This window comes from Sorex fumeus, unplaced genomic scaffold (genome assembly GCF_029834395.1).
Source record: "Sorex fumeus unplaced genomic scaffold, SorFum_2.1 ptg000054l, whole genome shotgun sequence".
NCBI lineage: Eukaryota > Metazoa > Chordata > Mammalia > Eulipotyphla > Soricidae > Sorex > Sorex fumeus.
The window spans coordinates 4,969,059-4,990,899 of record NW_026606111.1 but is presented as its reverse complement, the minus strand read 5'-3'; the positions used below and the strand labels follow the sequence as shown (position 1 = coordinate 4,990,899).

General features: G+C 41.3%; 2 protein-coding genes across 9 annotated transcripts in view; one reads left to right on the top strand and one right to left on the bottom strand.

Moving 5' to 3' along the window:
* Nucleotides 1-11,308, bottom strand: part of ORC3 (origin recognition complex subunit 3) — a 59,852-nt gene extending 48,544 nt beyond the window's left edge. For 5 of the 6 annotated variants that reach the window (XM_056125085.1, XM_056125083.1, XM_056125089.1 and 2 more), the window contains exons 1-3: nucleotides 11,204-11,308; nucleotides 8,118-8,172; nucleotides 2,809-2,906 (exon numbers count right to left, since the gene is read on the bottom strand). In XM_056125085.1, the coding sequence (XP_055981060.1) occupies nucleotides 2,809-2,906; nucleotides 8,118-8,172; nucleotides 11,204-11,227 (177 nt within the window). In that variant the 5' untranslated portion in view covers nucleotides 11,228-11,308. The remainder of the gene's footprint in view (nucleotides 1-2,808; nucleotides 2,907-8,117; nucleotides 8,173-11,203) is intronic. The other variant, XM_056125088.1, reaches the window with a different exon arrangement.
* A 98-nt stretch (nucleotides 11,309-11,406) lies between these two features.
* Nucleotides 11,407-21,841, top strand: part of RARS2 (arginyl-tRNA synthetase 2, mitochondrial) — a 60,193-nt gene continuing 49,758 nt past the window's right edge. For 2 of the 3 annotated variants that reach the window (XM_056125164.1, XM_056125163.1), the window contains exons 1-2: nucleotides 11,407-11,475; nucleotides 19,874-19,947. In XM_056125164.1, coding sequence (XP_055981139.1) covers nucleotides 11,440-11,475; nucleotides 19,874-19,947 — 110 coding nt within the window. In that variant the 5' untranslated portion in view covers nucleotides 11,407-11,439. The remainder of the gene's footprint in view (nucleotides 11,476-19,873; nucleotides 19,948-21,841) is intronic. The other variant, XM_056125165.1, reaches the window with a different exon arrangement.

Here is a 21,841-nt window from a genome sequence, read left to right as displayed (position 1 = left end):
CAATGTGCTATAATAAAAAGCACAGATTAGGATCACCAAGTTTAAGGTCAGAAATGTACTTGAGTCAAAGTAAAAGAACATAAGATGTAGATGAGAGTAGGTTAAAAAAAAATTAAAAGGAATGGAAAATGAAGGAGGCAAAGAAGATAGAAAGCACCAAACAACTAAACACATACAGTTAAGCATAAAAACATAAGAGTTTGAGGAAATGTAGACAAATAAGCATGGTGCTAGACCAGCTGTTCTATTTAGGGGGCTGGGGGGCAGAGGTGAGGGGAAAGAGCATTCACTACTTCCTGGAAACCTTTTTATCACCAGGTTTTGGGGTTATACATGGCTATGCTCAAGATTACCCTTGGCTCTGTGTTCAGGAATTACAACTGGTAGTGCTTGGGGAGCATACTGTGCTACTGAAATCCAACCCAGGTGAGCTGTGTACCAGGTATTGTTTCTACAACCCACACATCTAACTTTTTTTGGGGGGGGTGTCACACCTGGCGATGCACAGGGGTTACTCCTGGCTCTGCACTCAGGAGTTACTCCTGGCGGTGCTTAGGGGACCATATGGGATGCTGGGAATCGAACCCGGGTCGGCCGTGTGCAAGGCAAATGCCCTACCCACTGTGCTATCTCTCCAGCCCCACATCTAACTTTTTTAAAGGGAATAAACAGAAAGTTCCCCCAATTACATATGAAGTACTATCATCTCCCTCAACAGGGCTAACATCCCAAAGGGAAACATTGGACTAGACACCAACCCCCACCCCCATCACTATCATGATCATCCTGCTGTTCGTCGATTTCCCTGGAGCAGGCACCAGTAACGTCTCCTTCTTCCTAGCTCTGAGATTTTAAAAGAGCCATTTCAATGCTTTTTCAGGATTAGGAGAATGAGACCCATCACTGTTACTGGTATTTGGCATACTGAATATGGCAGAGTCTTCTGCCCCCGCGCCTGGCCGTCCTCACTGGGGCCCCTTGGAGGGGGGAGGGTTGAGTTTCTCTCCCCCCCACCCCCTGCCCCAAGCAGAGCCCCAGCAACTGAGGACCTCCGGAGCCAGCCACGGCCATGCTGGGACCACTCTCTACACGTCCGGATGGACCTCATGCATGAAAGAACTGGCAGAGGAACCCAAGCATGCGGGTCCTGGGGCTGAGGTCTCCAAGCACACTCGGACTGGGACTGGGCCTTCTCCACCTAGACCCTCCATCTTCCAGTAGGTAGGCGTCACATCCACCAGCTGCTGCCAGCGCCAGGTTGGTTCCATCAACGGCCAAGACGCAGAGACTATAAAACCCAGCTCCTGGAAGTGTGCGGCCGCATTTGCGGCCACACGACACCTTATTATCTGATTTTTTTCTTTGGAGAACCTGGCAGGCTACCAAAAGTATCCTGCCCACAAGGCAGAGTCTGGCAAACTTCCCGTGTTGTATTCAATATGCCCCACCCCCATAAAAATTCATGATGCTAGCGGGTTTAGATTTTAATCTGTGAGAACCACTGAAGGTATCTGAGATATAATTAAATTCAGGTTAATAAGGATTAATCTGGCAGCACTATGAGGCTTGCTTAGAGGAAATCAAAGAGGTTGTACTGGCAGAGGTTGTAGCCTGGTATAGGGTTGAATCACCTCACAGAACTTTTCAAATTTGGTCAGTGGTGCCACATAGGCTAATGACTGACCTGAAGGGTCTGACATGGGAGGAATGTCAGTTCGAATCAAAGGTAAAAAACACAGAGGGCCTTAACTACAAATTCAAACACCTTCACATGAAATACATGCCACTAAGTGTGAAGTAATAAAAAGTGGTAGGAAGAAGCAATAAGCTGTTGAGTGTGTGAGTCTCCTGAAGGTACTTAAAAAAATACAAATACTTGTTGAACAAAGCAAATCCATTCAAAATTCTATCTCTAGAGCTATAATTTTACTATAACAGAAAAATTACCCACTATGTATCTCTACAGTCCCAAAATCTTATAAAAGATTTTAAACAGAAAGTTCGCTGGAATCTCAAGGAAGGTAACTATCCATGAGGAAAAGAAGTGATTTCTAAAGCACTTCATTTGTTAAGTAACTGAAAGCATAATTTAAAGAGTTTATCCTTTAAAAGCTGTGAAGTTATTCAAAGGGTCTCTTATTTCAGTAGCTATTATTATAAACAACTGTTCCAGTATTTGAATGCTTAATACAGGGAACACAATGTATTTTTGGTTCTTTTTTCCTTCTTCTTAAGAATATACAGTTTAACAAGATTGACACCCAAGCGCAGTAGATACAAGGGCTAGGAAGACTGCTCCATAGTTGGAAGCCTGCATTATGAGCGGGGTGAGAAGGCAACTGGAATAGAGAAGGGATCACTAAGAAAATGATGTTTGAAGGAATTGGTCTGGGTGGGAGATGTGTACTGAAAGTAGATAAAGGACCAAACATGATAACCTCTCAGTATCTGTATTGCACACCGTGATGCCCAAAACTAGAGAGAGATTATGGGGAATCACGTTTGCTCTGGAGGCAGAGGGGAGTGGGAAGGGGGGGGTATACCAGGGATACTGATGGTGGGGAATGTGCACTGGTTGAGGGATGGGTGTTTGATCATTGTGTGATTATAACTCAAACATGAAAACTTATAACTGTATCTGGCAGTGATTCAATAAAAAAAAGTGTTCTTCTGAAAAAAAAAAATATATACAGTTTATAGTTAAAGAATATTATACAGTACCTTGAAAATTATTGGAAAGAAAAGTGGAAAGCAAAAAATATGAGATTAATGGTATTAGAGAAATGTTAAATTATTTTTCATATTTACCTCAATTTCAGATTTCATCTGCTGCCACATCAACTGGTAAGTTTCAAATCGAAGTTTACTGTCCTCAGATTCATTTTTCCCTTTATTAAAATAGTCCTCTAAAAGCAGAGAAAAAAATAAATTATGCCCTTTTTTATAACTTTTTTTTTTAAAAAGTCACATAGTAGTGGCAGAATTTTTTACAAAGATAAGCTTGGAAAAAGCAACATTCAATAATCTTTTAGTTAACTATATAATTTTTTCATATTAGTTGTATTCTTGAATATGTATTAACTATGTACTTTTAATTTTTAGGTTATATTTCCAACACTTACTTTTTAATACCTAAGTTTATTGGGTACTGGAACCCCATCCACCAATACTCAGGGCTTACTCTTGGCTCTGCACTCTGGAATCACTCCTGGAGGAACTTAGGAAGTCATACAGGGTGTTCAGGATTGAACTTGGGTCAGGTGTGTGCAAGGCAAGCACCCATTCCACTGTACTAACACTCTAGCACCTGAATTTCTAAGTTTTTATTTGATCATTTTGCCTAAGGTATATATGTTAACTAGTAACGTATTTTCATTATTTGCTCTTATTCTATGGCCTTATTTCTAACACTGTTTATATTTTTGTTTCACTGGGGGCCAGTACAGCAGGTAAGACATTTGTCTTGCACGCGGCTTACCTGGATTTGATCCCCAGCCTCCATATGGTCCCTTGAGCCCACCAGGAGTGATCCCAGAGTGCAGAGCCAGGAGAAAACCCACTCTGAGCACTGCTGGGTACCAACCCCACATCGCAAAAAAATAATAATAAAAGGGAGTAAACCAGGGTTTCACACATTCGGGACATGTATCTCATTCACAGAATTACATACCTGGTCTCTCTAGTCTGCTGTTTTAAAACTACTAAGATGACCTATTAAACTAATTTCACAATTCATAATTGGATTAACATCTTAATTTTCAAAAAAGGCATTTATTGAATACATTTCTGATTTAAGATATTATTTCACTGTCCTGTCACTGTCCTCCATTTGTTCATCAATTTCCTTGAGCGGGCCCAGTAACGTCTCCACTGTGAGACTTGTTGTCTCTGTGTTTGGCATGTCGAATATGTCACGGGTAGTTTGCTAGGCTTTCCCATGTGGGCAAGATACTCTCGGTAACTTGTCAGGCTCTCTGAGAGGGGTGGAGGAATCAAACTTGGTCTCCTGGGTCGGCCATGTGCAAGACAAACACTCTACCTGCTGTGCTATCACTCCAGCCCATATTATTGTTTAAAAACTAATATATACTTGAACTATTTTTAAACTGTTTCTTTTATTCTTCTAAATCCAACTTTATTCCTGTACCAGTACCTAAATGTTTCCACTACTATAGCTCTATAGTGGGCTAGAGCTATAGCACAGCAGGTAGGGTGTTTGCCTTGGACACAGCCGACCCGGCTCCCCCAGATTCTATTTTTCTGGCCCTCTCAGAGAGCCAGGCAAGCTACCGAGAGTATCTCACCTACACAGCAAAGCCTGGCTAGCTACCCATGATGTATTCGATATGCCAAATATAGTAACAAGTCTCACAATGGAGACATTACTGGGCCGCTTGAACAAATCGATGAACAATGGGAGGACAGTGACAGTGACAGCTCTGTAGTAAACTCTAATATTGATGAGATTCTGGTCTTCCTCCAACCACCACTAAGCATGTCATTCAGATTAATTTTGTCAAGTCCACTAATATTTAACTGAATAAAATTAATTTGTAGACTGATTTGAAGAAAAATACTCTTTAAATTTTTTGTTATAGTTTAGGTTATACATTTACTTAGTGTTGACATTTCCAGTTTGGGTACATCTCACCTCCTACCACCAAAATGCACTAGACTCTCCCCACTACCTTCCTACTCCATGATCGGAGTCACTTTCTGTTCATCTACTCCCCTTTTATGGGGCTGTTTTATTCTAGTAACTAGGGATTATAAGTAATACAATCTGCCCTTCCTTTGTTTCCCTAAGAAATGACTCATTTAATACAAGAAAATTCACATTCCTAAGCACTACGTGTTTCTTGCTTTAATCAAATAGTTTACATTGCTTATAGTTTCCTATTTTCTTTCTTCGTTCTTATTCTTTATTTGCTGTGTATGTCACTGCAACAGAATTTCACACTATTAAATAACTAAAAGTACACATCTACTTCGGGCTTGCTCTTCAAGTGTACATTCTCCTTTGAACATGTTATCTTTGTTGGCTTGCTTTTTTATTTTTTTTCCCTCCCACTTTGGAGAAGCCTGTATTCTTCTTGGAGACAGATTTCCTCTTTCTCTATCCTATGTCTTTCTAACTAAATTTCAATAAAAACTATCTTACTTCACTATTTTGCCTAAATTCTTTTCTGTGAGGAAAAGGTGACAGACCCAGAATACCTGTGACAAGGTTAGGACTCACTTTTCTTTCCTACAAGGAACAATTCCTCCCTTCAGCCTGAGTTCACAACTGCCAGAGAAATCAGGCAGCGGGGATGATCTCCCATACCGTGCAGAACAAGCAGACTCCAGGAACAGCTTGATGGCTGCCTCCTGGGACTGGTGGAACATAAGCAACATTGCTGTGTAAGTACTCATAGCAGACTTAACTAGTCCTGACCCAAATAAGAATTTCCCAGGGTGGCCGAAGTGGTCCTGCTGAAAAGTGGAAGCACTATTTTCTCAAGGCTATCTACCTTCCCACCAACTTTACCAAGCCACCAGTGACACAACCAGGCATGTGCAAATACCAATCAATTCCTGGGCAACATGACAACAGAGAAGGGATAGTGTGGGGGTCAGGGAAAATATATACATTTACTTCTTCCTTTGCTGAGATATTGCTAGTTCTCTACCATGGTTTTATTTATTTTTGCTTTTGGGGGGGGGTCACACCCGGCGATGCACAGGGGTAACTCCTGGCTCATGCACTCAGGAATCACTCCCAGTGGTCTTTGGGGGACCATATGGGATGCCGGGAATCGAACTGGATCATCTGTGTGCAAGGCAAATGCCCTACCTAGCCCCTCTACCATGATTTTTATGTTAATGCATAGTTTGGAACAGAAATTCTCTTTTGTGTTAAACAATTCCCCGTAAACTCATATTTGACTCAATATTTTTAAAACAAATATTACATTTTACCCAAAACAATGGGAGGGCCTTTACCCAAAGCCTCACATGTATGAAACAATGGTAGGTAAGATTATAAATGAGAAGAGGGAAGTGAGGAGATATAATATTACTGGCAAAAAAGCTAAACAGGCTGATTTAAATATAAACAATCATTTTTACTTTGATAATGACTAAAATCATAGTAATGTTATTAGAAGAAAATCAGCACATAAATTTTTATCTACTGAATAAAACTACCAAATGTATAGTAAAAACAATTATTAGAAAGTGGGATAAAAAAAAACTAGCATGTTACTTTTCTCAGTCACTAATAGAACAGATGGGTCAGAAGCAGGAATACATGGAGGAGCTAAAGAATGTTGTCTCACTATTGTCAGGTCTCCTCTGGCTCGCAGCTCACAGTGCTATATAATTCAGTGTGAACCCCTACAGTGCCTGCGCTACTTGCTGCCAGTCTCTCCCCAATACTCCTACCCTAGCCCACTAGTTCCTGCCCAGCTGTTTTCTAAAATGTGCAATCAATCATCCACAGTACATTGAGAAGAGGGAGTGTTATCAGTAAGTGTTAAGTCAAGGCACAGATGGTAGACAAAAGGCAGAGTATCTTCCTACTTCTTTGGAAAATCTGGCTAAAAACTGAAGTCAGTGAAGGCAAGTGATAAAATCTGGGTATGTTTTTCTCGTTTCTGCTCCATCTGTCTTATAATCAGGGTCAATTCCTCTAAAAATCTCCTAACAACTTCTGCTGGTCTTAAGTGAACACAACGAAAATTAAATATATATGTGAGTGTCAAAGTATACATTTTTATTAATATTAAAAACAGTCAAACAAATTTTAATACATTACAGGTGAAATTCAATATAGTAACTTTTTTTTTCTTTTTGGCTTTTTGGGTCACACTTGGCGATGCATGGGTTACACCTGGCTCTGCACTCGGGAATTACTCCTGGCGGTAGCTCAGGGGACCATATGGGATGCTGGGAATCGAACCTGGGTCAGTCACGTGCAAGGCAGACGCCCTACCCACTCTGCTATCACTCCAACCCCCTCAATGTAGTAACTTTATAGCAAAACGAATTATCTCATATTATGAGAGAAATTATTAAATAATGATTAGAATTAGACCCTGGACTCCAGAATCAGGCAACCTGGATACAAATACCAGTTCTGTAATTTATTATCACTATTACTGACAAAGTTCTGTGAAGTGGCCAAGCAAAAGCCCACAAAAAGAATTCCCTAATCTAAAATGCCTGACAGCCTAAAACTGTTCCTGCTAGTACAATCAGTTGTACTGCCCCTGCTCACATATCAGCTGCATTTAGAAACCCTGCTATAGCTCAATTTGGTAGTTCAGTTCCTAGAATTGGCCCATTCACTCTCTTCCTGAAATAGGCTCAAAACGGTTTATGTACATATTACTTTCTTCTCATGACTGGCTCAGAACATTTCATATCTTTGGTGGTGAGGGTGTTGACCACACGTACTGGTGCTCACGGTTTACTCCTGGCTCTGTGCTTAGGGATTCATATACGGTGCTGGGAATAGAACCCAGGTCATTCAAATGCAAGGCAAGGGCCTTAGTAAGACTGATCTGTATGAAGAAATCAAGAACTTATTAACTTGATAATATTTGGAGATAATATTTATTTCTTGGAGATATTTGGAGATAAGTGAAGAAAGTGTCTTTAAAAAAACCAATTCAGTTCTTTAAAGTTTTAATAAAATATTCCCATCTTAACAGATATATGTCCTAACAAAATTGTATATTCAGGTAACCACTCTAAATCTAAAACACATTTCTATCTTGCCTTCTGCCTTTTTCCTTTTGCCTTTTGTAGGCAATTTCCACACTTGACCCTGTGAAATTACTGAGATTTTAAAGATAACCTCTTTTAAAGAATGGTGACATTATCTTTACAGGAAACTTAGTTTCTGATTTGTCATTTGCAAAATATTTGAATTTCCTATTAGATCAGAACCCTGAGTTACTGTTTCTTTCACCAAACAAGAATTAGAACATTCTTTGGCCAATACCTGCAACATTAACATAGTAAGTCAAGCTTAGACAAATTTATTTTGTCTAAGTAAATTCAACTAAGATTAGGTTAGTTCTTAAGACTTGGGCAAGAAAAAGGACAAAGTTGATATTAAGAAATTTTACCTAAGGGAACAGATATCTTTCTCTTCTTGAAGTTTGGCCTAAACACAAAGCAGCCCTAAAAACAGAAAGGGAAAAAAAAAGCATTATGTCAGAATTGTCATCAACCAGGGCATAAAGCTACTATAAGGTAAAGGTAAAGGCCCTCCCGTTGATCGTCGATTTGCTCGAGCGGGCCCAGTAACGTCTCCATTGGAGACTTTGTTGTTACTGTGTCTGGCATATCCAATACTCTCGGTAGTTTGCCGGGCTCTCCGAGAGGGGCGGAGGAATCGAACTCCGGTCGGCCATGTTGGCCGCTTGTAAGGCGAACGCCCTACCCGCTGTGCTATCGCTCCAGCTATCGGCTATCGGCTGGAGCGATAGCACAGCGGGTAGGGCGTTCGCCTTACAAGCGGCCAACATGGCCGACCCGAGTTCGATTCCTCCGCCCCTCTCGGAGAGCCCGGCAAGCTACGGAGAGTATTCGATATGCCAGACACAGTAACAACAAAGTCTCCAATGGAGACGTTACTGGGCCCGCTCGAGCAAATCGACGATCAACGGGAGGGCCTTTACCTTTTACCTTTTACCTTATGTCAGAATAGTCAATAAGAGAAAAATAATCAAGTAGATGCAGATTTTTAAAAGTTCATAGAAATCACATCTGAGAAAAAAAATCTAAGACACAAGGGAAGAATTCATTTCTTTTGTCTATTTCCTATGTGAATGGTGGTAGGGGTAGCAGGGGATGCATAATGGTAGGTCCAAACCCAAAGCCTCACACACGCAATGCATGTACTGAATCTGAGTTGCATACTCATCTTTAATTTTGTTCGTTGGGACCAGATTTAAGTAGCAAAGTAAATAAAGCTGATAAAATTTAAACCCAAAAAAGTTTCATTCTTTAAATTTTTTTTATTTCAGATAAAAACGAACATTAAAAATACCAAATGTGGGTCAGAAAGATAGCTCTAAAGGTCGGAAAGCATACTAGCAACCTGGGTTCAACACCTCTATGTTACATGTTAGAGCTCCAAATTTGATTCCCAGCACCACATGGTCACCTGAGTAGTACTGATAGTAACACACCACACCACCACATGCCCTCCCCCCCCAAAAAAAAACCCCAACTATTTAAAATTTCAAAAATAGTTATGGCTCAGTGGTAGAGCACTTGTTTTCATGTTCGAAGTCCTGGGTTCAATTTTCAGCACATCTTGGCTCTACACTCAAGAATCACCATGGTAGAGCACTTGTTTGCATGTCTGAAGTCCTGGATTCAACTTCCAGCATCTCCTGGGATGACTCTATACTCAGAGATCACTCCTGGGAGGGCTCAGGGGACCATACAGAGTGTGGGTGATCAAACCTGGGTCAGCTAAATGTGAGGAAACCATCCTTACCCACTGTACTATTGCTCTGGCTCATCCCCATGTTTTTTATTTTAAAAGGGAAAAAAAGGGGTGGCTGGAGCCAAGACTAATCCCTGAGCACAGTCAGAAATACCCCTAAACCAAAAAAGAAAACAAAATATAAAGAAAGAAAAAGAAAAAAGGAAAATTCTGAGTAGGGAAGGTAGAAATTAGGTTAGGTTTTAAAAAGTGGTTGTTCTTCTATGAACTACTGATACAGCCCTTAAAGATATATAAATGTTTTCATAAAGGCTACTTCATAATCATTTCAATGTGTTAAGATCTCAGAAATGTTTTGGGGGGGGAGGCATTTCTGAAATAAATACAAAGTTAAAGCATATGAAACAAAAGGACAAGAGCACAGACTACTCACAACCTATGAAACATGTAACTAGGCAAAACAAAGCCCCCAAATTAAAAAAAAATACTAGCTGTGTTATATCTCTTCTGAAATTTGCACCAAGCATCACATAGAAACCTTAAGTACAATGGCTTGAATTTCTCCCCAAATATATAGTTTTGGAAAACATGCTTCTTTTCATTGTAATCAAAACTAAAAAAATCAAATTCATTGTACTTTTTTTTTTTTGGATAAACAACTGCAACACAAAGTCTTGCTGTTTCTACATTCTACATTTATTACAGAGCTACCAACTAACCCCAGGGCTTTCTGAATTGCTCTCATTAGTATCAACAGTTGGTTTATAATAACATCAGCCAACAGGACTTTCATTACTGGTGAAATACTACCAACTTGCTGGTATGGAGGGTGGTGGTCAGCATGTGGTCATGTGGTCAGAGTGACGAAGACGCTGAATTCTAAATGTCATTCAATTTTGCTCTACTTCAACTCAAACTTCAGTAGTCGCCTATTTCTGGTGTCTCTGGGGCCTGCTGCTTACCAACTACACGGGCAATCTTCACTAGACTTCTAGAGCGTCCGCGCTAGGTCCTTCTCTGCACCTTCTCCCGTTCTCCCTCTCTCTCGAGCCCCTGCACGACTCATTCGTTCTCATTTTTCTTAAGAACCGCTTCCTGTCTCGACTAAAGAGACTACGTTTCCAGCTCCTTTAATGTGCCATTTTATTTCTATCTTCTGGGCGAAAAGATATTATTCCCTCTGCCCAACCAACCTCCCTTCCTCTCTCCGAAGTAGCACTCTTTTTTTTGTTTGTTTGTTTTTCCAAGTAACAGCTAAAAAAAAAAAAAAAGTCCTTTTTCTCCCTAACGCCGGCCCTAGGTAAAGTGGCGTGTTCGTCTCTCCGCCAGGTACTCCTTTCCTGCTAACCCTTTGGACCAACGTGACCATCAGGAGCTATCCATTGCTTATTCTCTTTTGTCAGGCACAGGGATCGTGTCCGTTTTTGTTGTTTACGATTGTTGCTCGGTGGTTACAGGGGTGCTTGGCGCACAGTAAATTGGGAGGGAAAAGAAAAGCGGAAAAAAGAAAAGGCTGGGCAACATTCTCGGGGAATCCGACCTCCACAAACCAAAACCTAAAAAAAAAAAAAAAAAATCCCCCTGAAAACAGATCTGCATCTCCGCCCCGCAAAAGGTGGCCTGGACGGGACCGGGGTTGAAGACGCCCGCACTCTCTCCCTTCGAGACCTAACACCGACGCCTGCAATTTGTTCCTCCTTCCCGGAAGAACGACACGCGGCGGAACCCCGCTGTGCGCCGGCCCCCCTCACGTACCTTGGACACCGAGGAGGTGGCCATAGTCTCAGCGGCCCGCCAGCTTCCACACGCCCTCACGATTTCCCGCGCACCCTCGCGGGAGCAGGGCAAAGGGGTCGGGCGGGCTGCTCGGCCCCGTGATTGGCCCGCGGCCCTCTCCGGGGCGGGCTTCCGGCGCGGGGGGGGCGGGGCTGCCGGGAGGGCGGGGCGACATTCCCGGTTCCGCGGCGGGAGCGCGCTTCGCGGGAGCGGCCATGGCGTGCGGCTTCCGCAGGTCCATCGCCCGGCAGGTAAGGAGCCGGGAACTGGCTCGAGGCGCGCCCCCTCCACCCGGAAGCCTTGTTGCCCCTCGCGTCGCCTTCTGGCTGTGCTTGTGGAGGCTTCCAACGGAACCCTGGTGTGTGCCGTCCGCTTCCCCGCCTTCCACTGGCGGGGTTGCTGAGGCAGACCCTGTCTAGGGCTGCGCGTTTCTCAGAGAAGAACGGCGAGAGGCACGCGCTGACCCCGGTCACACAGCTCGATGTGTCCTACCCTGGTGGATCGGCCGGGGGCCGTCGTCAGAACCTGACCTGGAGAAGTTCGCTCCTGGGTGAAGTCCAGGGGGAATCAGATTTTATTCACGGCATCGAGTTGTTAAAACCGGCCCAGGCCACAGCAGCCAGCAGGATCGCCAAGGACAGCAAGAGCGCCGGGATTCAGTCAGATCCGACCGGCTTTGTGATGAGGAAGGGAGTTTAAAACCAGAAACAATCACGACCTAAGGCCATAGACATGATACCGCGGGTAGGACATCTGCATGCACTGCATGCAGGCCTCCCATATGGTCCCTGAGGCCGCCAGGATGATCCCTGAGCACCGCCATATGGGACCCCCCCCACACACACCCGATGCCGTCCCTCACAACAGCAGAAAGCTACGCCATAGAATCCAGAATTCACCAAATGAGTGCCCACCTGTCCCCGTTGCGCCTTTGCAGGGAAACTTTCCTTCCCTGTTAGCTCTTTTTCCTTCCTCTTGGTGACCCCGATCGTCCCAGAAAAGCACAGGCACGGCCTGGACAGCCTTTCCTGGTAGTGGCACGAGGACGTCCACCAGCGCAGGCCAGAGGACAGGAGGAACGATGGTACATCTCGTTCCTGCGCTCGTCTTTCGGGGCGCTCGTGCTCAGGGAGCAGCCAGCATGGGCCATAGAGTGGTACACAAAGAACATGGGGCGCATGTAGAGAAGGTGGTGGAGAAACATCTTTGCCGTGTGTTTAGTAAGGTGAGGAGCAGAGACTGAAATGGGCCCTACCGCCCACTCGGTGGCTGGCTGGTGCTGTCCGCTGGGGTCCAGCAGCGTTCTGCTTTGGCCTCACTGAGCCCATTAACACCAATAGATTGCAACAAACGGATAGAATGCAACAGGGGCAAACTTGTCGGGAAGATGTCATGCCCTTCCAACTACATACCCTGAGCTAAGTGATTTGAGCTTTAACTAACCCCAGAGAGTCTTGAATTGTTTAGGAAAGAGAAGGGGCAAAGTTGCAAAAAGCTTTGACAATGTACCTGTTTTATCTGATACTTTTCTGCGGTTGGTACAGTATGAGCTTTAGGGGAGGTATATCTTAGGCAATGCCTGCTTCTTCTACATGTACTGCCCCGACCACTGCTGACTTCCCAGATGTCACCAACAGGACCTTTTGATAATGACAAACCTGATTTTACAGTTTCTTGGGGGTAAGGAAGAAGACCTGGACAGACTTTTTGATAGTGTTGTGCATTGGGAAGGCCATGTCATATTTTTATTGAGAATTTGCATTGTTAGCCCTTAAAGTTCAGGAGACTATTGAAATATATGCTCATTTGGAATCAAGAAATTGTAGTTGGAGTGCAGGTTCAGAAGTAGAAGTCTTTTTTTTTTTTTTTTTTTTTTTTTGGAGGGTGTGAGTTTGGTTCCTTTCCCTTTCTTTGGCTTTTCATTCAGGTCACATCCAGCAATGCCCAGGAGTTAACTCCTGACTCTGGGCACAGGGATTACTCCTGGCGGTGCTTGGGATATGGGATGCCAGGAATTGAAACTGGGTTGGCTGCGTGCAAGGCAAATGCCCTACCCCACAGGTTTAGTTTAGAAATCCAATGTACATCAATAGAAAGGTCCCAGAATCAGGAATAATAGAAAATAAAGGAAGAATGAGTTAGTGATCATGTGAAGGAGTTTCAAGATAAGATGATAAATTTAACTATCAGCTTTTCAGACTGAATATTCTCATTGGTAACTCTTGAATGTCGGCTTTATTAGCCTAGTCAGGGAGGAGATTTGGGGAATGGGGACAGAGTGTGTGTAAATTCTTACCCTGAAGAATGACATGGGCAATCCCTTGGTTGGGGGCTTTAAAGATTACATACACAGAATTGGAATGCAGTCAAGCTGGGACTGGACCACTGCTAATAAATTTTATTGTAAAATTTCATTTGTAACCTCAAGGAGCAATTAACATTAACAGTTGTCAGCTGCACTATTTATATTGGAAAGACACTCCTCCACATGCAAGTGGACAGTAGTATTCACTGAAGCTATTTGATTCATTTCTGACCTGTTCTCAGACACATCAGCATTCTCTTTTGCTTAATGCCACAGGTTCTACAACAGATGTGCTAAATGTCTAATTGTAGATAATAATATGGCTTTAAAGACATTTGTGAAATTCTTTTTTAAACTCTGAAGTTTCCATTGTTGCTACTTGGGCTAATTGCAAACCTGTATCTGAAGAAATCTTATTCAAATGTTCTTTGCCTCTTGGTGATAAAAAATTTATAACCTGCCCTAGTTATATTAGGGAGTCAGAAATGAAGAATAACCAGAGGTAAGTGACAATTTAAGTTTAGATCTGGAAGAGTGATTGATAATCTTTTCAAACACTTAAAGCTCAGACCACAGGGATGGCTGGGTAGTCACCTACATTGTTTGCATAAGACTAAGTTAGATCCCCTGTGCTGCTCCACACATGCAAGTGTTGACCACAAATCCTTTTCTTAATTCACTGGCTTTCTTTATGGATAGAATTTTCTTTTCCCTTCCTCCTACCCACTCACTGCTTTGTTGTTACTGTGATGATTAGGGTTCACATACACACCTGATTGTGTTCACATACACACCATTGAGAGTCCCAAGCAGCATATCTCTTTATCATAAGGAGTAGTATGGTCATAGGATGGTCTCTGAAGACTAATGTTGCACTTTAAAGTAGTAGACATTCATATCTATGAAGGCAGTCTCCAGTATGTGTTATAAACTCTTACCAGGGAAGAAGTAAGGAATATAACTTGCTCATTCTTGTGGAAAGCACCAGTGTCTGAATTCTGTTTCATGTTTGCAAGAAGGGCACTTTTGCCACTAAGCCATCTGCCAACCCCATAAGTAGGTTTTACAAGGATTTAAAAAAAAAGACAATTAGATAATTGGCTAGAACCAATAGTTAGTAATTTTAGCTGAATGATTAAATCAGTTTTCCTTTATCCTTCTTAGAGAATCAGTAACCAACTTTGGATAGCCAAGCTAATTAAGCATGTTAACACTAAACCACTTTAACCACTTTTCTCTTACTCTTCCCATGAAAACCACTATCCCTTCAGGGGTACATTTTAGGTTTTCTGTCAAAAAAAGGTGTGTGCTTGAGTTTGATCCCAGATGAATGCACCTAACCTTTTTCATTGCTTACTAGATTGTTGACAAGAGTATTATTACTGAAGTATTATTACTCCTCAAGACACTAGTTTTATTCTTTTCCTTTTGGACAGTTGCAAACACTAGAAAATTTCTTTTTTGTATCTTATACTTTTCCTTTTCATACCTACTTTGCTCCCTTTCCTTTGCTTGTTAATTGTAGAAGGTACATAAAAATTAACCATAGAAGAAAGATCAAGATAGTTTTAAATTTATTTTATCTTTTTCATGATTTCATTTTCATACATTTCTCAGAGTATATAAATGTGACATTAGGAATTGAATGTAACCTCTGCTTTTATTTATGTTACTTTATTGGGCAGCAGGTGCTCCCAAGCAGTTGTCAAGGGTATAAAGGACCCCTTCCAATAATTCTTAGCCAATACCAGCAGCTCAATGCGGGGTCCAAGGTGCTGTTGGATCCTGAAGTGCCATCGATTACTCAGTCCACTCCAGGAGTACTTGTGGACCACATGATATAGGAGATAGAATTGGTATTAGCTCCATGCAAAGCATGTACCTTAACCTTTGTTCTACATTTCCAGCCTCCTGACTCTACTTTTGAGATTTCAGAGGGGTCAAAATTTGCCACCCCAAAGTCTCTTTATCATAAGGAGCATTTCATAGGACGATCTCTGAAGACTAATGGAGGTTGCCCTCTAAAGTGGTAAACATTCATATCTATGAAGGCAGTTTCCAGTTATGTGCTATAAAATCTCTATCAGTGAAGAAATCAGGAACATAACTTGCTGTATTGTGGTCATATCTTTGTGCCTTTATTCCCTACCCCAGCATTCTTTGTCTTTGAAGTTATTTAAGGTGGTAACATAAGCCATTTGGTTGAGTGGCTGTTTTATTGAGTCTCTACTATGTATACAGGAAGTATATGTTATTAACTTCATTGTTCTTTCTCTTTGTAAATCTGCCCAGTGTGAGTTTTGACTTGCCAGCTTATAAGAATCCAGAGGAGAAGTGTAATCAATGTTCCCTTTCTCCCCGTGTTTACATCCCAGATTTTCCATTTAAGCAAATTAGATAAAGTCTACTTCAGTTTTATCCATAAAAATTTAAGACATGTTAGGTTTGCCTGGTATATTAAAAACAATATCCAAATGTCTCCTCCAAAGGACTTTAAGTTCTTTTTTTCCTTCTTTTGTTTTTGTTTTTGATTTTGTTTTGGGACCCATATTGCTTAGCGCTTACTTCTGGGTCTGGGTCATATACAGTGCTGGGGTCAAACCCAGGTTGCTGCATGTAAAGCAAGCTGTTCTATCTCTCCAGCACTGAACTTCTGATCAGAGTAATTGTTCCCAATATTGACTCTGCATCGCAATTATTGTAGGAGGTTTTAAAAATATAATTGTTGCTCTCCTCAAGAACTGGTGCTGAAAAGAAGTGGAGTGATATGTATAATACCTTTCAATAACAATATTTCAAATCACAGGACCTAAAAGAAAAAAAGAAGAGAAGTAACTGTCATCGAGGCAGACTGTTAAGGGGGTTGATGGTGGTAGTGCAGAGATGCAGGGAGAGAGAAACTGGGGGCATTGTTGGTGGGAAATGTACCCTGGTTAAGGGCTGGAATTGAAACTCAATCATGAACAACTGTAATGTAAAAAAGAAAAAAAATCAACAGGATTATTTTATGGAAATAAAAGTGTAGAGGCCAGAGTGATAATATATTGGGTATGGGTTCAATCCCCAGAATCCCATTTAGTCCCCAGAGCACCTGCAGGAGTGGTTCCTGGGTGCAAATCTAGGAGTAAGCCCTCAGCACCACCGGGTGTGGCCCCAAAACAAACAAAAGTGCCCCCATATCTGCTGATCTAAATTACTGGGCTTGGGGGTCACATAAAATTTATCATCCAGGGGACAGCGATAGTACAGCAGGTAGATCATCTGCCTTGCATGCGGCCAAAAAAAAAAAAAAGTAACCACCCAATAAATAGTTTCTGAGTAAATAAGATGAATTAGTCCTTGGTCCTTTAGTGGCTGGCTCATTCATAAAGACGGTGTTTTGTTTCACTTTGCTAATTTGAAAATATAAATGCTGGGGGGGGGGAATGGAGTGATAACACAGCGAGTAGGATGTTTGCCTTGCATGCAGCCAACCCGGGTTCGATTCCCAGCATCCCATATGGTCCCCAAGCACCACCAGGAGTAATTCCTGAGTGCATGAGCCAGGAGTAACCCCTGTGCAGCACCATGTGTGACCCAAAAACCAAAATATATAAGTAAATAAATACTTAGAGATACAGTTTAAAGAACTGTGTATAAATCTTACTTGACTATGTATCATTTTAAAAATTACACTGTTTTTATTTTTTCCTTTCTCTACCTTTGTATTATTGAATCACTATGAGATACACAGAAAGTTGTTCATGAGTGGATTTCAGTTATAAAATATTCCATCACCCATCTCTTCACCAGAGTACATGTGCCACCACCAATGACCCATTTCCCACCAACCCCCCATCCCTTCTCTAGTCTAGCTGTTCTACCCCCCACACCACTTGTGGCAAGCTTCCAATTGTGGACCATTCCTTCTGGCCCTCCTTTCTACTGTCCATGGATATTAGTCTCATACTATATTTCTTTTGTATCCCACAAATGAGTCCAATCATTCTATGTCAGTCCCTCTTCCTCTGACTCATTTTATTGAGCATGTTACTTTCCATGTTCATCCATTTATATGTGAATTCTATGACTTCATTTTTCCTGGTGGCTGCTTAGTATTTCATTGTGTAGATGTACACTAGTTTCTTTATCCTTTCATCTGTTCTTGTATACTCATGTTGTTTCCAGATTCTGGCTATTGTGAATAGTGCTGCAATGAACAAAGAATGGCAGATAGCTTTTCTGCAGTATGTTTTTGGGCCCCCAGGGTATATTCCCAGAAGTGGTATTGCTGGGTTATATGGAAGCTCAATTTCTAGTTACTTGAGGCATGCCCATATTGTTTTCCAAAAAGACTGGACCAGTCAGCATTCCCACAAACAATGGAGGAGAAACTCTTTCTCCCCACATCCACATCAGCACTAGTTGTTCTTGTTCTTTTGAATGTATGCCAGTCTCTGTGGTGAGCTGATATCTCATTGTTGTTTTTCATTGCATCTCCTTGATGATTAGTGATATAGACCATTTTTTCATGTGCCTTTTGGGCATTTGTGTTACTTCTATGAGAAAGTTTCTGTTCCTTTCTTTTCCCAAATTTTTGATGGGGTTAGATTTATTTTTTTGTAAAGTTCTACTGGTCCCTTGTATGTCTTGGATATTAACCCCTCATCAAATGGGTATTGGATAAATAATTTTTTCCATCTGATGTCTTCTTGGGCTGGAGCGATAGCACAGCAGTAGGGCATTTGCCTTACAAGCGGCCAACATGGCAGACCCGAGTTCGATTCCTCCGCCCCTCTCGGAGAGCCCGGCAAGCTACCGAGAGTATCTCCCCCACACGGCAGAGCCTAGCAAGCCACCCGTGATGTATTCGATATGTCAGACACAGTAACAACAAAATCTCCAATGGAGATGTTACTGGGCCTGCTCGAGCAAATCGATGAACAACGGGAGGGCCTTCTTCTTCTTCTTCGAGATGTCTTCTTGGTCACTGTTTCTTTTGAGATACAGAAACTCCTTAGGTTAAGGTAGTCCTGTTTATCTTGTTTCCACTTGTTTGACCAGTGGTGTGTCATCTTTAGCTTTAATGTCACGGAGGGTTTTGCCCAAAAGTTCTGCTCACATTTTCCTCCATGTACCTTTAGGTATGATATAGAGGTCTTTAATCCATTTTGATCTTTTGTGCCTGGTGTTAGAGAGGGGTCTGAATTCTGGGGGGTTTTTTTTTGTGTGTGTTTTTTTTGCAGGTAACTGTCTGATTTTCCCAGCACCATTTGTTAAAAAGGGTTTCCTTGATCCACTTCATATTTCTTGTTCTTTTATCAAAGATTAGGTGAGCATATATTTGAGAGTCGGTGTCAGGATATTACACTCTGTTCCATTCAGCTGAGGGTCTGTCTTTATTCTAATACCATGCTGTTTTAGTTACTACCACTTTGTAGTACACTTTGAAGTTGGGGAAGGTGATGCCTCCCATCTTCTTTTTTCCCAAGGATTGTATTAGCTATTTGTGGTGGTTTATATTTCCATATACTCTTCAGGAATGTTTGATCTGTTTCTTTGAAAAGTGTTGTTGGATATCCTTACGTGCATTGCATTAAATCTGTATAATGCTTTGGGGAGTATTGCCATTTTCACAATGTTAATTCTCCCAATCCATGAGCAGGGGATGTGTCTGCATTTCCTCATGTCCTCTTTTATTTCTTGAACTAGAATTTTGTAGTTTTCTTTGTACAGGTCCTTTGCCTCTTTAGTTAAGCTAATTTTGAGGTACTTGATTTTCTGAGGCACAGTTGTGAATGGGGTTGTTATTTTAATGTCACTTTCTTTTTTATTATTTGCACATAGGAAAGTCCTGAGCATTGGGGTACTGATTTTGTAACTGACCGTTCTACTGTACAAATCTATTCATTCTAGAAGCTTTTTGGTAGAGACCTTAGGGTTCTCTAAGTATAGTGTCATCTCATCTGCAAATAGTGAGAGTTTGACCTCTTCCTGTCCTATCTGAATGCCCTTAATAGCAGATGAAGTTTTAACTCATGACTGAATCATTGTTTTACAAATGTCAAATTAAGTCAACACCATATAAATTTGTGTGTCTGGTTTATGTCACAGCATAATATAATTTTGATTTATTCATCTTATCAATGATTTATTATTATTAAAAGTAATCACTCAAATACTTTTTTTTTGGTGTGCCAAAATTGAACCCAGGTCAGCTGCATGCAAGGCAAGTGCCATACCTATTGTACTATCTATTGTACTATCACTCTGTTCCCTGTTGTTTGAATGAATAAAAATTATCACCCCACTGTATTTGAAACAAATATATTAATGATTTGCTCTATTTTATCTTCTCAATGCAGCTTTCCAGAGTGTTGGATCTTCCTCCAGAAAACTTGATCAAGTCAATATCTGCAGTTCCAATTTCAAAAAAACAGTTAAGTAGACATGCTGTTAATGTTAATGTTGGGGTTCATGGAAATACTTTACCATTCTGGGTTCTTCTCGGGCTGGGCAAAACAGCATCAGATAGATTAGCAAAAGAAAATTCAATTTAATAACACATAGGAGAGTACCAGTGAATATGTAGGTCCCCACTTCAATCAGGCAAGAGTATAAATCCTGTCTGAGGTAAGGGGTCCAGGGGTCTCAGGAGAAAAAAATAGGATTTCACATGACAAGGAATGGGTGGCTTCATGTGATAAAACCTTGCCTCTGGATACTCTGCTTTAAGGTGGGTTAGTTACTCCCGTGAATAGCTTATTTCAAGAGAGTTCCCTAGATAATTTGCATTATTTAAGTAATGATAACAGGGCTTCAGTTGACAATTATTTTTACTAAGGTACAAATTGGAAATGGCCACTTGAGCATTTTGGAAAAGACCAATCTAATCCCCTTTGGAGAGACCAATCATATACTGACCCTGTCAGTATATAAGAAGGAAGAATAAATTGTTACCCCTTCAATTTATTGCGTTTTCATTTTTTGGGGAGGGGGGATGGGGCAGGACACCTGGCGGGGTTTGGGTCATGGCTATGCACTTGAGGGGGTCACTTCAGGCAGGGTGAGTGAAGTCCAGAAGGGGTGCTAGGTTTAGAATCCAGGTAAGTACATGTAAGGCAAGTGCCCTGCTGGTTGTACTCTCTCCCCAGCCCAGAATATTCCTTTGAAATAAGTATTTTAGGATTGAGGATTAAATTTAATCTGGATTACAAATAAAAGAACTAAGGTTGTTGTTAGAATGTCAACTTTTTTTGTTAGCTTTTCTCTTTTTTCTAAATTTTATTTGGTTGTTGTTTTGTTTTGTTTTGTTTTGGTTTTGTTTTGGGGCCATACCCGATGGTGCTAAGGATTTATTTGTGCTCAGGGATCACTCCCGGTGGGACTCGAGGAACCACCCCATATTGGAAATGCTCAAGTGGCCATTTCCAATATGGGGTGCTGGGGACCGAACCCTAATCAGCTATGTGTAAGGCAAAAACTTACTAACTGTACTATATATTTCTACCCCTTCGAATGTCAAAGTTTTTGATGGGATCTTGAAGGTTATATACCTGTCTGATACTTGAATAAAGGTACCACCATATTCTCCAGGTGGTTTTTTTGTAGTTGGAGGAGGCAATGTTTATTTTCCTTTTTGAGGAAAGCTAGTGATAGAAACAACTACATACAACAACTAGTTCCTTTTTTGGATGAAGTTCCTTTCTCTTTATGTATTTGCTTATCGTTTTTTTGTGCCCAGAACTTGAGTACTTGGATAAAAATGTTTAATTAGTATGGAAAGAATTTAACTACATAGTTGACATTTAAGCCATAAACCTTTAGAAATATTTTAAAAAGATGTAATTAACAGTAACATTAAACCATTTGGGGATTAACTATTAAGTTTGGGGCCAAATTTAATAGTGTTCAGGGTCCACCGCTACTGGTGCTTAGGGGGTCATATGCAGTGGCAGGGTTTTGAACTGGTCTTGGTTCAGAATGTAAGGCAAGTACCTTAACCCCTGTACTAACTTTTTGACCCCATAGTTCTCATGTTGTTTCCCCTTAACTGTTTCAGGTCTTTAAGCTAAAGTAAGATGAGTAGTCATGCTTCCAGAAAGGAATAAAGTGGTAAATCAAAAAGGGAGAGAAAGGCTATATATAAGATCTTATGAAAGAGAGCACTTTATAATGGCCAATTGAAACAACTCATTGAAAGAATAAGTTTTAAAATATAAGACTTGGGCCAGTTACATTGTCAGAGGAAACACCATTGAGAGTGATAAAAGTTTTAAAATTAGCTAGACCCCAGTTTTGGAAATGGGCAGTTGCAGTTTCCTCGAAATGAA